Below are 14,876 nucleotides of genomic sequence, written 5' to 3'. Positions count from 1 at the left end.
CTTAATGGTAGAAATTAAATAGAATAGTAGTGTGCTACCTAGGGCTGTAATAGTAACGCAGTGCTTTATAGCTTACTTTAATGAGAGATGCATTTATTTAAAAATTAGTTTCTAATTTTCAGTTTTGTTATGTTAAAAGTATATGAAATGTATCTTTTTCTGAAATAACTTGTAGAATGCCCAGAGTTAAATGATGTCTTCTTATTTTAAAAAGAAAAAATGATTTTGTAACTTTTTCAAACTGATGACCTGTGGGGCTAATATGTGATTTTAAATATATGTGGTTTTATTTCTTTTTGACCTAGCATCCAACTGGTCCATCATAGTGCTATTCAGAAATCTACCAAAGAACTTCGTGACATGTCCAAGAATAGAGAGATAGCATGGCCCCTGTCAACACTTCCTGTGTTTCACCCTGTGACTGGGGAAATCGTACCTCCTCTACACGCAGACAATTATGAGAGCACTAATATGCCATTGATGCAAACACAGCAGTAAGTATCCACTTGGAACCGTAATTATTGTTATTTAAAAATTTTTTTTATTTATTTATTTTTGGCTGCGTTGGGTCTTCGTTGCTGCGTGTGGCATTTCTCTAGTTGTGGCAAGCTGGGGCTACTCTTCATTATGGTGTGCAGGCTTATTGCGGTGGCTTCTCTTGTTGCAGAGCATGGGCTCTAGGCATGCGGGCTTCAGTAGTTGTGGCACGTGGGCTCAGTAGTTGTGGCTCGCGGGCTCTAGAACACAGGCTCACTAGTTGTGGTGCATGGGCTTAGTTGCTCCGTGGCATGTGGGATCTTCCCGGACCAGGGCTCGAACCCGTGTCCCCTGCATTGGCACGCGGATTCTTGATCACTGCACCACCAGGGAAGCCCCTGGAACCGTAATTATTAATGCATGAATATATCTACTTAATGTCTTTCAAGACCAGACGTCTTCATTGTTGTTGCATTTATTTGTTTATAACTGGAGGAGAAAATAGCAAAATACTGATAGTGTAGATCCCAACCCCATGGTGCTAACCCAAATAAATAGAATTACCTTCAGGAAATGCTTTTTTTCCTTCACTAATCCAAACAAGATGACATTCCTCTTAATATTTAAGAAACTGGCACTGCTAATAAACTAACATATGCTTGCTCAAAGATGAGTTAATTGTGAAAAGAGAGGCATGTCCTAAAGCATAGCAAATGGATTACTTTTTAGAACTATTAGAATTGTTTGGTTCTGTTAACCTATTGTTTTTAATGTTATTACCACAGATCTATTTAATCTAAATTTTTTGCCTCAGGGTTTTCAGCGTTTTTTTTGTTTGTTTTTTGTCATTTGCTTATATATCAAAATGAGTAGTTCCAATTTTGGCTCAAAACACAATTTATTAGTACAGACCTTCTCTGTTAGTGCTAGAAGGACTATGGTTAGGAAGCCTGGGAAGAGGCCTTTGTAAGGGATAGGTGTGGAGGAGATTGGTTGAGGAGACTGGCCAGTTGCTCTTGAGAACCCATGTTATATGTCTAGAAGCTCGGTTTTGGTATAAGGGAATTGTAGGTAAAAGTGTCATTTATTTCTAAGAACATGGCTGTTCTTTTCTTTTTTAACCATATGTTAAAATGCGTTAAATTCAGTTTCCCCAAGGAAGTCACGGTTTGCTTTTGAGATCCTCCTTTTCAGTTTACTTTTGTAAATACAATGGATATACAAAAAAATCTGGCCCTCTCACCCCAACACACACACACACACACACACACACAAACGTTAGGATATGATATAAAAGTAACCTCTTACTGATTAAAGATTTATTTGGGAACCATATTGGGTGTATTTTTCCATTGCAAATGCTTATTTTGCAACCGTGTAAAGAGCATGTGGTAATTTGAAGATTAAACAGTAATTAATATGAGTATTATAGACAGTCAGACTATAAGTTTGTCCAAAATAGTTTGGCAATCTAAAAATATTGTGAAAGCGCGCCCAGCTAGCTAGCTTGGTAGAGAATGAGACTCTTAAAAGTATTATGAATATTTCCCTGAAGTCCTCTGACAACACGTACTTACTGTTGGACAGACCAAGGTATGTGTTTGTGTGCATGTATGTGTGTGTGTGTTTGTGTGTAATTGATTCAAGTTCCATTAGCAGTAGGGAAAATTGCATACATTTAAAATTTTGAGTTTTGGAAACAATATTCTATCAGGGATGTAGATATTAAAGTCTCACAAAATTGAGTTGTACTGAATGGAACTGATGGATTTCTATGTCCTCTGATGGTTAGAGGGTCATCATGAAACCTACTTTACCAGGATTATTAGACACTGATGAGAAAAATTAGGAAAATTTCAAGAATATTGTAATAGTTCACAATTTAGCAATCTCTCCTGTCTTTTTTTAGATGAAAATTATGAGCAGCCTTATCATTCATTTTCAAAATGAAAATAATTAAAGAATTCTTTAAGGCTTCCATTTCTTACGTTCTTTACCCAAGAATGCTAGTGAAATGTCGATATTTATTCTTCAAAGGTTGATATATATTTTCAAACATGAAATGGTCAAATACATTTGAGAAACAGGGTATTTTGTTTTTTGTGTTTAAACTACAAGAGTTCTCAGAGCCTTTAGTGTGTTGATATGCTTTGTGAAAAGCACGGAAAAGATCGGAAGAGGTAACTCTATTTAAAGAACACAGTTTGGGAAATCTTCTATTGACAAAATAACAATGCTATCAAATTTTAGAGGAGAGAAATATTCATTATAATGAATAGGGGAACTTGAATATGTTTTTAAGTCAGTAAAAATTTAAGGGAGGAAAAAAAGCCTGGGTCACTTTTTAGATACGCTTTCTGACCATATTTGTTGGAAATAAGGATAACTCTTTAAATTTTATTTTGATTCTATGTTCCTAGGACTTTGCAATTTTGCTACTAATATACAAGCAAAAGAAAACTTCCTACCTAGTTTATAACTAAATGCATCTTCCTGGTCCTTCCATAACCCCATCAAGACTGTCCTTATGTTGATCAGATCTCTCTGTTTGCAAATGCCATAGGTTATTTTATTGAACTTGCAACAATTTGACCATACATGTATTTTTAAGTCCAGAAAACCTTTATATTATTCAGATTTCTGCTAATGGAAAAAGTCCAGTACATAGATAATTGATGATGTTCACAATGATTATTCTGAGGCACTGCAAGATCATCAAGTGTGTCTGACTCATCAGAGGAAAATTAAATTACATTCAATATAATTTCAGTGTTGAGTTTATATTATCTTTCTTTTATTCTTGGAAATGGATAATATGTGCACGGTCTCTATGGTAACTCCCTATAAGCCAGAATATGTGATTAACCTCATTTTCCAACCATGCCAGATAATAGAGAATTTATTGTTTCAGATTCATCACAACTGTCCTTTACGCAAATTCAGCTTTTACTCCTTCCCTGTTTTCGAAGGTTTATTTTAGCCCAAGTACACACATACATAAATATTTTGGTCATTTGGATCGAACTGAATTCTCAATGTTAAAATGAGATATTCGATGAGGTATCACAATACTTGATAACCAGGTATATCCTTGGATAATGCTGCCTGTTATTTATTAATTAACCCTCTCTAAAAGGGCATGCATCTTCACATATTCATACTAACTGTACTGAATTTATCATTCATAAATAATGTGGCTAGCTACATTATTTTGTGTTTATTCTTCAGACTTGACAGCAGAAATATTCAGGCATAATAGGGCTGAAAGTTTATGTAGGCTTCTAAGTAAGACTCAAGAACATTCAAAGCTTTCCTTCAGAGCTGCATAGAAACTTGTTTGGGTCTTTTAAACAAGTCAGTCCACGAGGTATAGCGAACCTCGTAACAGCGAGGTCTATAGAACTCGTAGCAGTTGTGTAACGGGAGGCTGCCACAGTTATTTATCAATTACACAGTAATCTTTTCTTTTTGGTAGAATGCTTCATAGGACTCCAGACTGGCACCTTAAATTAGACAGTAAAAAAATGTTTAATCATTTGCAGATGATAAAATCGAGATATGGATAAGAGACCTAAATTAGGTCAAAACTGAGATTAGGTTATTTACCAATCTTGATATCAAGTCAGGGATAGATAATGTGGTCATTGACCTCGAAGGATTTCTGATTCAGGTTATGGGCAAGGTGATTGAACAGATAGTGGAAAGGGAAACTGGAGCAGGCCCAGGAGACGGGACACCTGCTAGAAAGGGGGGATTTCATTTTGTACAGTGTTCCTTCTACTTTTCAGATCAGAGAGACAATATAGACAGACTTTTAAAATTATCACATAATATAAAAATATAAGGCAAATTAATTTTGATCTTTGCTAACATATTTATTGTTTCATAAACTTTTTTAAATAAATTTATTTATTTTTAATTTTGGCTGTGTTGGGTCTTCGTTGCTGTGTGTGGGCTTTCTCTAGTTGCAGCAAGCGAGGACTGCTCTTCGTTGTGGTGCACGGGCTTCTCATTGCAATGGCTTCTTGTTGTGGAGCATGGGCTCTAGGCACGTGGGCTTCAGTAGTTGTGGAACATGGGCTCAGTAGTTGTGGCTGTGGGCTCTAGAGCGCAGGCTCAGTAGTTGTGGCGCACGGGCTTAGTTGCTCCGCGGCATGTAGGATCTTCCCGGACCAGGGCTCGAACCCGTGTCCCCTGCATTGGCAGGAGGATTCTTAACCACTGCGCCACCAGGGAAGCCCTCATAAACTTTTTAATTTTGGAATGATTTTCAAGCTACAGAAAAGTTACAAAGATAATACAGGGTTCCCAGAGATTCCCCCACCCCATTTCTCCCATCGTTAACATCGTACAGTCCCTCAGTTTGTCACAACTAAGAAACCGACATTGATGCTTTACTATCAACCAGACTTCAGATTTTTTTTTTTTTTCAGATTTCACTAGTTTTCCCCCCAATGTGCTTCTTCTGCTCCAAGATTCTGTCTAGGACACAATAATTGGCATAATTCTTTAGTCTCTTCTGCTCTAGGCAGTTTCTTAGACCGTCCTTGCTTCCCACGACCTTGACAGTCTTGAGGAGCACTAGCCGTGTCTTCTGTAGAGTGTCCCCCATCCCACAGTATAGTCAGGCTGCCTGCATCTGTACTTAATCTGTTATCTTTGTAGCTCAGTGAATACGTGTTACCATTAATAGGAAGAAGAATTTTTGCCTCTATAGGCAGTCCCCTGACTTATTACAATTCATTGCTAGAAATCACATTCTAAAGTAATTCTTAAAAGTAAATTTGCCTTGCCCGAAGAATCATTGTTGTGATTAGAGGTTACGTTTTTGACCAAAGATGTAACATCAAAAATATAATACAGATTTGACTGATGTACTTCAAAGATAAGCTTTTGTAATGATTTAAATTAAGAAAGTCAAATTCCAAGGCATAGAATTTTAGGTCCTAAAAGGAATGTTGAGAGATAGTAGTCTAGCCTGGTTATTCCCAAACCAAGGTGCACGTTACACTCCCCTGTGAGGCTTTTGCAATACGGATCCCAGGGCCCTACTTCTGGGAGTTTGGAAGCTGGTGGACGTATGCATTATGGTGGAGCAGGAAAAAAACATTGGGAATCCCAGCTTTAAATACTTAAAGAACCTACGTTTTAGGATTCATTATTTCTAGTATTTCTGTTGTGGAGGGAGTGGGGGGAAGTTTTAAAGGGGGAACAGTTTCTCCTAATTCCCCCTGAGGGGTCTGTGCAAAAGAAAATGTGAAAGGGGACAGTCCAAAGTGTTGGGCTTTGTGCCTCTAGATTTTCACACTTCCTTAAACTGCCGAGGAGGATGGTGTGGAGAAGTGAGAGATTAGTGCTGATTAGAAAATGATATCCGAATGGCACAGAGAAACGGTAAACCTTGAAAAGATAAAAACCACCTGGAAACTGTGCTCATTTTGCGATTTCATGTGAAGTATTGACTGGAGGATCCCAAATATTCAATTTTCTAAAAAATAATTTATTCTTTTATTTGTAGTGTATTATGTGGTCTTTTAGGGGGTAGATCTGCCTCTTCATTATTCTTTTTTTAATCCCAACATCAGTATCAATCGATTTTTCCTGAGTGGGAGGCCTCGTCAATGAGGAATTTATATAAGGAATAATAGGGGCAAGTACCCAAACATTTTCTAGGAAGATTTTAATTGGCTATACAAAAATTTTCCTTGTTCATTATACTAAACATAACACTTAATCCAGGGTGATTGGGTCTCCCTCAAGACAGGAAGTAGGTTGTGTTTAATCTTTTGCAAATTAACAAGTATAAAAGTAGAGTTAAGTCTTCTAATTATAGATATTTAGTAACTAATCATTTTAGCTTTTATCTAAAGTATTTTTCCATTTGTCTTCCCTTGGGTAATAGTGAGAACCAGCTTCATGGTAAAATTCCATAAATAAAAAATTAGGTTTCAATGAAAGTTAATATCAGTTGAAGAGACTGTTTCGGGGGATCAAGATAATGATTTCCTGTTGACAAGAAGTGTCGAGCAGCCAAGGATGTTTCAGAGCCATTGACTTTTTAAAAAAATTCAGCGAGTATATGCTAAAAGTGATAGATATAGTATCTCTCTGACGGACTTTGGTTCTAGAGATTTGGACTTCTTCAGTTTAAAGCTGTGGTGGCCTTGCTTTCAGCTTTATAAAAGTAGGGAAAAGAACCTAAAATAAATGAATTTCTCCTTTCTTCTTTATATTCCACGTATATTCTACATTGATTTTAATTAAAATTAGATCTTGAAATTTAAAATTGTGGTGATGTTTCCAATTTCTTTGTGTCCTTCCTTCCTTCTTTGAGCAAAATAATGGCCTGGTTCCTTAGTAAAAGTAGACTGTGTCCACATCAGCATTTTTGTAGAAAAAATTTTGTAGAAAATTCAAGGTTTGGGTAATGTCAATTTTGCTGATAATTGAGAAGTTCCGAAAAGGTATTACTATTTCTTATTTTTAAATGAATACATACTAATTCAAAAGAAGTGTTTTGTGTTCCACGTAACTAAACTAATGTCATTTGTTTTCAACTCTGGCATGGATTCTGTGGCTATATACAAATCCCTCAGCCTTTCTTTGCTTTTGAGTCTTCAAGCAAGTAGGAACATAATGAGTTGATAATCATCAACCTTACTCATAGAATTACTCTACAGGATATCCAAGAATGTCAAATTACTTTAAAATGGTTGCACAAATAATAAATAATTGTGTACTCCCCCAAATCACTTATTTATTAATTTGCAAGTTATTACCTTTGCTTTCTTAAAGGATAGAGTTTGTGCAATAGCCAGTTTACATAATTTTCTATTTAAATGCCTGTCGTTAATGGTAGTAAAAATAGAAAAAAATTAATGCTAATAATTTAGAGAATTACAGTTTTTGTAAATCTTTTTTCTACATAATTCAGTTTACGCAAAATAATCCTTCCACCAGTCCACTAATAGCTTAATTATTCTAAATAGTTTGATGACTTTATAAAGGTCCTTTCTTTGAAGGATTATAGGACTTCTGTTTGAAGTCAACCCCGACTTTTCCTGTCTAATTGCCTTTAGCAGCCTGCTTTCACCAAAGATAGAAGCGTTTCCATTTTCTTACTGCATTGTCTGCTCAACTATAGCAAAGTCAGTTGTGGGCATTTTTCTAATATGCCTGAAGCAGCGCTCTTATGAGTTACCTCCCTTCAATCTTTAAATGGAATACATACTTCAAATATGCCCATCATAGGTATATTAACACTCACAGTCTTACTTGTAGCCACAAGTTTGGTCAACCGCAAAATCAGTCATGTGTGCGCACATTGGAGACTCTGGGGATGTGGAATCTCCACGTATTTTTTTGTTGAGCACCTTGTTGCACCCACTGTACTTGTATGTAACTCATCTGAGTTTCAGTTGAAGTTGTGAGGAGCACATGTACATTGTTCAAACTTAACAAACTTAATTGGGACGCTCACTGCAGATACTTTTAAATCCCTAAACCAGTGTAATACACACAGTTACTCATACTTCTCCTCCAGATTTCTTACTCATTTGTGTAGCACTTTCTGAACTAACCATTTCTCTTCAAACCTAACCAAGGCCATTGCTGTTTAGAAAGTTGTAGCAAAAGAGGAAAAAAAAACCCCAAAGGCTAGAGAAGAAATGACAGGGTGTAGATTGACTTTGATCCGTGGTTTTAAAACTGTGTTCCACAGAAGGGTCAGGTGGGTTGGCCAGTGAGAGAGTGGGGTCCAGCTGCTTCATTCACAGATTGATTTTGAATTTGGTTATCCTGATCTAGGGCTTTTGAAAGGCTTTCTTTGTCCTCTTTGGTATCTTTATTTTGTCAAAATGTATTGATTTAATCCATTAATAGGCCAGGTAGAGCTAGAGATGATAGGAAATGAGGACGTGTGTGTGTGTGTGTGTGTGTGTGCATGCGTGTGCACGCAAGGTGTGCCGTATTCATTTCTAATGTAGAATAGACCCAAAGTAGTTGTACCTGAGAAGTTAAAAGAAAACTCATATCCCCCTCCCAAATGTCCATGAAATTGCATTTTGACTTTGGTAGTAAAGATGTTTGTTTACCCGTCTTTAAATCTGTAACTTAATTTCCTTTCTGTGGTTTGTAAATTAATCTTTTTACTTTCGTGATCAAAAGCACTATAAATACATTGTGTGAAATACTGAAAGAATAAACAAACCAAGGAAAATACTCTCGGAGACCACACAAGGATAAGTAGGGCTGATAGGGAATAGCAAAAAAAGAATGTAATTATTGAGATGAATTATTAAGTAACTTCCTCAAATTGAATTAGAATTGACTTTATTTCCTTAACCATATATTTTAAAAGGAACTGAAACTTTAAAAAAATTCACTTGAAGTCATTAACATTCCTATGGATTAGTTTAAGTTTGAACAGTATTTAGTATGTACTGTTTTCGAGTTTAGATCACTGTATTTGGAGCATAATATTTGCCTGGCTGAAATGATTCAGATCAACGCTTTTCAAACTTTGTTTCTTGGAGGTTTCTTACCAATGCCTTAGGGTCCAGCATGTGAGGCAAAGGAAACAAAGCAGGCGGGATTCCTGGCTCCCTTGTTTCAACCCGGGCAACCTCACATTTATCTCTTTTGTACATCAAGAGTTCTGCTTAGGATTTCAATTAAAAGGAATTCCATTGCTGAAGAGAAACAAAAAACCTTGAAAATCCCTGGCTTGGATCAAGCCCTACTCTGTTGCAAGGGGCTGACTCTTAGAATTTCTTCCACACAGAATCTAAATTGTACATTTTTGTAAACTAATTTTCATTTCAAAATCTGAAAATGCATGGGTGAATATGAGTGTTGATAAACATGTGTATTATGTGAATCTTTGTAAGTATCTTCATTTTTGCATGTATTCATCCAAACATAATTTATTGCATGCTTACTGCTAGGGATACTAAACAAAATAGGAACGTTCTTACTGTTAAGGCACTTTGGGGCAGTTAAACATTATGTGAGGAGAAATACAATGACCGCTTGTGTATGGAAGCCTGCTCAGTGGTAACCTAGTTGGGGGAAGGGGTGCTTAGAGAGTGAGGGGGCATAGAAGAGGTGGTACTTGAGATGTTACTTTTTAAATTAAAAATAATAAGTTAAATATTTTAATTAATGTTCCTGTGGGATATTTTTAAATTATAGGAGTAATATGAGTCCACTGTAACAAATTTTGGGTTGAGTTTGGAAGGATAAATGGGAGCTGGCTGGGGGCAAGAGATGATAGTGGCCATGGTGGCGGTGATTCTGTTTCAGGAAGTTCAGGGAGGGCTCCACGTAGGAACCAGATACATTGATGGCCTTCCAGATCACACTAAGAAACTTGAAACTTAATTTGCAGTAGGTATAAGGAAATAATGAAATGTGTTCATTTGAATGACATAATCAGATTTGTGTCTCAGAAGATCATCTGACAGCAATGTGCACAGTGGATTATAAGGGAGCAAGAATGGGAATGAGGAGATAATTCAGATCAGTTGCCGAGATCCAAATGAGAAATGATGATGGCTTCAACCAAGGTAGCAGTGGAGATGGGGAAGACGCAAACAGAGTCAAAGGAGATTGAGGAGAATCATGAAGGGTTCCCAAGGGATTCATTGTAGAAACTGAACGAGAGGGAAGAGTCAATGATGACTTCCATATTTTGACTGGTGCAGTTGGGTGGATAGCCAGTGTCATTCCCTGGGATTTGGATGGAGGAGCACAGGTTTGGCACAGTGAATGAAGATGGTAATATATGTTGTTCTGTGAGGGTGTATATGTGTTCTAGACCTGGATCTGAAAGTGTACAGGTTACAGACACAAGCCCTGGAGTCCTATGTTCTCATCTTTATCCACCACTTCCTGGCTACGTAGCCTTGGACTTCCAAGCCTATTTCCTCATCTGTAAATTGAGAAAAATAATACCTACCTCCTATGTTGTTGTGAGGTAGAGTATAACATGTAGTAGAAACTCCATGAACATTATCACATATTGTTATTATTCATCTTCCTCAGACCTCAGTTTCCTCATCCATAAACTTATGAGAGGTGGGGGGCTGTGTTTGTGCTGGATCAGATGATTTCTGGGGTCTTGCCAGCTATAAAGCTTTTCATGCTAATGTGTCTGCTCTCTGTTAACATGTGTGTGGACAAATACAGTTTTACTAAAAGATGTTAATCATTTCTAGGAACTTGCCACATCAGACTCAGATTCCCCAACAGCAGACTACAGGTGAGTACGAAAAGTAATAAGTTCATGTTTATGAACGAAGCTAATAGATCAAAAGATAACTATACTACTAGGTAATTTATGAAGCTTTATCTTCACCAAGTGAGGCAAAACAGTTGTGTCATTCCTTAATCAGAGTTAGAACCTCTGAATAATAGCTTAGATCTTTGCGTAGATTGGCATAAGAGTGATAAACACAGGGTAAATGATCTTACAGCAGAAGCATCCATGGAGGTCCTGTCTAATTAAGGAAGACTGAATAAAATCCCCTTCCTTCGGTGAAGCTCCCTATTCTTCCCCTTGGTATGAAAAATTCTTAGCTTGGATGCTTCCAGGATTTGTCTCAGTAAGTGAGCAGCTTGAAACTGACTCTTACAAAAGGAAACCATTGTGACTAATCACTGAGGCTTCAGGGGGATAAATGAGAAATGGTTGGTCTGGTTTTAATGCCGTTTAAAAAGCTCTTATAACATGACCAGTGACAACAAGATGGTGGGCAATTCTCCCTGGACTATTCTATTTCCCTAAGACTTGCTTTCTTTAAGTTTCTTTCTTTCCAGTGTCCCTAAAAAATTTCCACAGCCAATTATTTCATTCATCTCTGTACCAAGTAGATAACTTATTCATGATTGTTTTCTAATTAGTGGTTGATTCCTAGTTCTAATTGCTGAGCAACCAGTAATGCCTTTGTAGCTCTTTTGGAAAAGCCAGAGAAGTTTTAAAAATGTAAGTTGGATGTGGAGTTCTGAGTATGAATAGTGGTATTGTGGTAGGGAAGCTATTAAGTAAGTCTCATAAAAATTTTAGGCACATATAGAAAATTATTGCTTGTTTTCATTCAAAAAATTATCTTCTCTATTACTGCTTTCGGGAATTTAAGGAGATTTTCGTTTGACAACTTTTCAAAGATTTGAGGCAAGTATAATGAAGTTGTTCATCAGATTTTAATTATGAAATAACGTTTATAAGAATTTCCCCCACAATTCTGATTGCTTGTTTTAATTAAATGCTAACGTGTTTCAACAAGACTGTTCAGTATATTAATGCAGTGGTGCTACTGTGTGAGCATTCAGGAGACTAATGAAGGAACAAACTGCTGTAATTGTGTGTTGTCTAAAGAGCAAAGAAATAAATGAATCCCTGCTACCACTAATTTCATGACTTTTTTTTAAAGACGTATAATTTTAAAAGAATATTTCTTCAATGGAAATGCTAGAACTTCTTCCTCATTAACCTCCTAGACTTCCGTCTCTCCTAAGATGTCATACCTCTGATTCTTAATTATTTCAGACAAGGAGTGAAGGAAGACAATATCTAGAAAAATAGTGAATAGTTCTTTCGAATACTTAAAAAATCTAGATTTGACTTCTCCCCCCACTGCCATTGGGAGAAATAAGGAAACCTAAGTAGATGATGTTAGGGAGATTTACCTAATAGTTGTATAAATTTTTAGCAAGTAGACTTGTTAGCTTGCTACGTTTTAGTAATAGGCACCGTTTCCAAATACAAAGATAATTTATGCCTGAGCAAATGTTATAAGAGCCAAAGAATTTCCCTAGGGGGATTTTAGGTTGTTCAACATAATTTTCTAAGTTATTTTTCTAAGACAGGTTTTGGGGAACAAGCGTTTTGCTTGAGTCAGGAAAGCTTTCATCTCCTTTTTAGTTAACACTTATAGCCTATTACTTTCTTGTTTTCTTATATTTTTCTGTAATTTTCTGTATTATTGCCTAAAGTACACCATATCTTCTTGGTTGTTTTCTTCTTGTTCTTGTTTTTGATGAGTCCCCAAAGTACCTAAGTGCTAAAGGGAGAGAGACCAGCCTGGCATCTTTTATAATTATGATATTAGATTTTTGTGTTTCTGCCTCTGATAAATGTAACACCAAATAGTCGTACCTCCTGAAGGGAAGAGCTAAATGGGCAAGTTACATTCCTTATTCCCATTCTGTTCATGTGAATGAAAAAATGAAGTTTGTTTCTCAATTTAGAAGTTATTCCATTCTGTCTGCACATGCATGGATTCAGTGCTGTGTATGTATTTTCATGTGCACAACAGCTTTGCTGTCCCTCTATCCTGGTTATCCTGGTATCGCAAAGAGGCAACAACATCAGTGCAGGATTTTCATAATTTGTTTTTTGCAACTACCTCAAAGCACTATGCTAATGTCACAGTTTTCTTTATGAAGGTAATTTAAGCACAGGGTTTGTCCCATGGATATCAAGTCATTTTGTTTGCAGCTTGCTGTATGGAATTTGTCAAGGGAGGGTATGTTTTGAAGTTTGTTTTCTTTAGTTAGTTGTTTTCTTTTAAAAGATCATCAGAAGTTTAAGAAATGAACTAGCTGCTGGGGTTGTAATCCTGGACTTAAGCACTAGCTGAGATAATAGAGCAGTTAAGAGCTGACAATAGCACTACTGTTTGGACCAGGCCCAAGCCATTAGTTCTGATGCCCCTTCAGGTTTTCTCATTTTCTCTGCCCTTCCAAACCACATGATATTTTCTAAAGAGCCACGATTAAAAGGTACAGTCATACGTCCTGCAGTCAAACTCATTCTTTTTGTTTATTGTGGGAGGAATTTTCAGGCCGTGCCTTTTGAGAAATACAGAACATTGTAGCTTTGACCCAAGAAGCAGATGACTAATTTAGAATTTCCTTTTTTTTGAAAACCAAATGCAGAGAAATAATGCAACATAATTATTTTAAATTATGTTAAGAAGATAGAACATTACGCCTTGCAGTAATTCGTTTTGCTGCAAATCTAAAAGTGTCCATGCTTAACTCATGCCCATATTCATTCTTACACATTGCAGGTAAATGGTATCCCTGAAGAAAGAAAACTAACCGAAGCAATGAATTTGTAATCAGACAATATAGCACTTATATCTTATTTTTGCTCTCTTCCAATAATGCATGAGCTTTTCTGACATATGGTATGCATGTTGACGGTATCAAGTATATATCAAATAATACAAAATAACATTCATTTTACTAATGTATTTTTTTTGGTACTTAAAGCATTTTTGACAATTTGTAAAATGACTTTATATTTGTTACAATGAAAAGTGATCTTTAAAATAAATATTATTAATGAAGCCTGAAGTCTGGCAAAATTTACTTCAGAAAGTATTTGATTGCCTCCTGTGTAGTAGGAATCTTTCATTGCTAGGAACAGGTTCGCGGGTTGATTCTTTATTTAATGAGACTTTTATTAAGCACTTCCTATAATGTATAAAATGTCTACGCTTCTGTGTTCCAAGTGAGCTACCCATTTACTTAATACTTTTATCCTTGTGGCCTGTAAAGCTTGTTCTTTTATATACCACTCGTTGGAGCTGTTTTAGGGTACACGTGGCCCTTTGGACTGTGGATCTGATGATCCCCAGTTCATGAAGGGCAGCCCAGACTGCATACTTAACCTGACTCTATAATCAGATATTTGGTTTTAGAAGCACGCCAGGAGTTGTTACTCAAAAAGAGAATAGTTACCTGCTGATGGTGACATGAATTAGCTCCAAAACCCCAGGCTTCCCTGTGGTAACACTACTTTCAAGGCTTAGCAGAGTTTCCTTATACCATGTTGGTATATACATGCTTCATGCATCTTGGACACTACTGGATCAATGTGGTCATCAGGCCAACTAGCAGGCCGCTTTTGTTGCAGACCAGAAAACCTTCTCTTAATCTGATCTGGGCAGATTTCTGTGTTACCTATTAATTGGTCAGAGGATACACAAATGCTATCTAGATCTGATTCCAGAATCCAAGAAGGTTCCCTGTTAGTGTTGTGTACAACTTGTCTTCCACTTAGGGGAAATAGTCTACCGTGTCGTTGACATTGAAACTCCCCCTCCCAGCCACACCTTCCTGGGACTTAACAGAGGATGTGGAATCTTTGGTTTTTTAAAGATTTACCTCATATTCCTTTCCAAGACATCTAGGGTATTGCCACTCGCTATTCTCCTGGATTGATCAGCTTGAGGTTGTAAAAGTATTGGGTCAGGGCCATGTGCTAGAAGAAAGGAAATGTTGCCACAACTCCCGGCAACTAGACTGTGGCCCGGGGTGGAGAGTTAACAAACTGTTGCTCCTGCCAGGTGAAATCAAACTACTCCTGGTAGTCCAAATGAGCAGGAACA

General features: G+C 36.8%; 1 protein-coding gene across 7 annotated transcripts in view; it reads left to right on the top strand.

Annotated features, from left to right (window-relative positions):
• Nucleotides 1-13,839, top strand: part of SGCE (sarcoglycan epsilon) — a 67,520-nt gene extending 53,681 nt beyond the window's left edge. For 4 of the 7 annotated variants that reach the window (XM_033420465.2, XM_033420464.2, XM_004265583.3 and 1 more), the window contains 4 exons: nucleotides 306-494; nucleotides 10,695-10,738; nucleotides 11,616-11,650; nucleotides 13,551-13,839. In XM_033420465.2, the coding sequence (XP_033276356.1) occupies nucleotides 306-494; nucleotides 10,695-10,738; nucleotides 11,616-11,650; nucleotides 13,551-13,601 (319 nt within the window). In that variant the 3' untranslated portion in view covers nucleotides 13,602-13,839. The remainder of the gene's footprint in view (nucleotides 1-305; nucleotides 495-10,694; nucleotides 10,739-11,615; nucleotides 11,651-13,550) is intronic. The other 3 variants (XM_012531521.3, XM_033420467.2, XM_004265584.4) reach the window with 1 other exon arrangement.
• Nucleotides 13,840-14,876: the final 1,037 nt, after the last annotated feature.

Source organism: Orcinus orca, chromosome 9 (assembly GCF_937001465.1).
Source record: "Orcinus orca chromosome 9, mOrcOrc1.1, whole genome shotgun sequence".
Classification (NCBI taxonomy): Eukaryota; Metazoa; Chordata; class Mammalia; order Artiodactyla; family Delphinidae; genus Orcinus; species Orcinus orca.
Note: the sequence above shows the minus strand (reverse complement) of the source record. Positions and strands in the feature narration are given on the sequence as shown.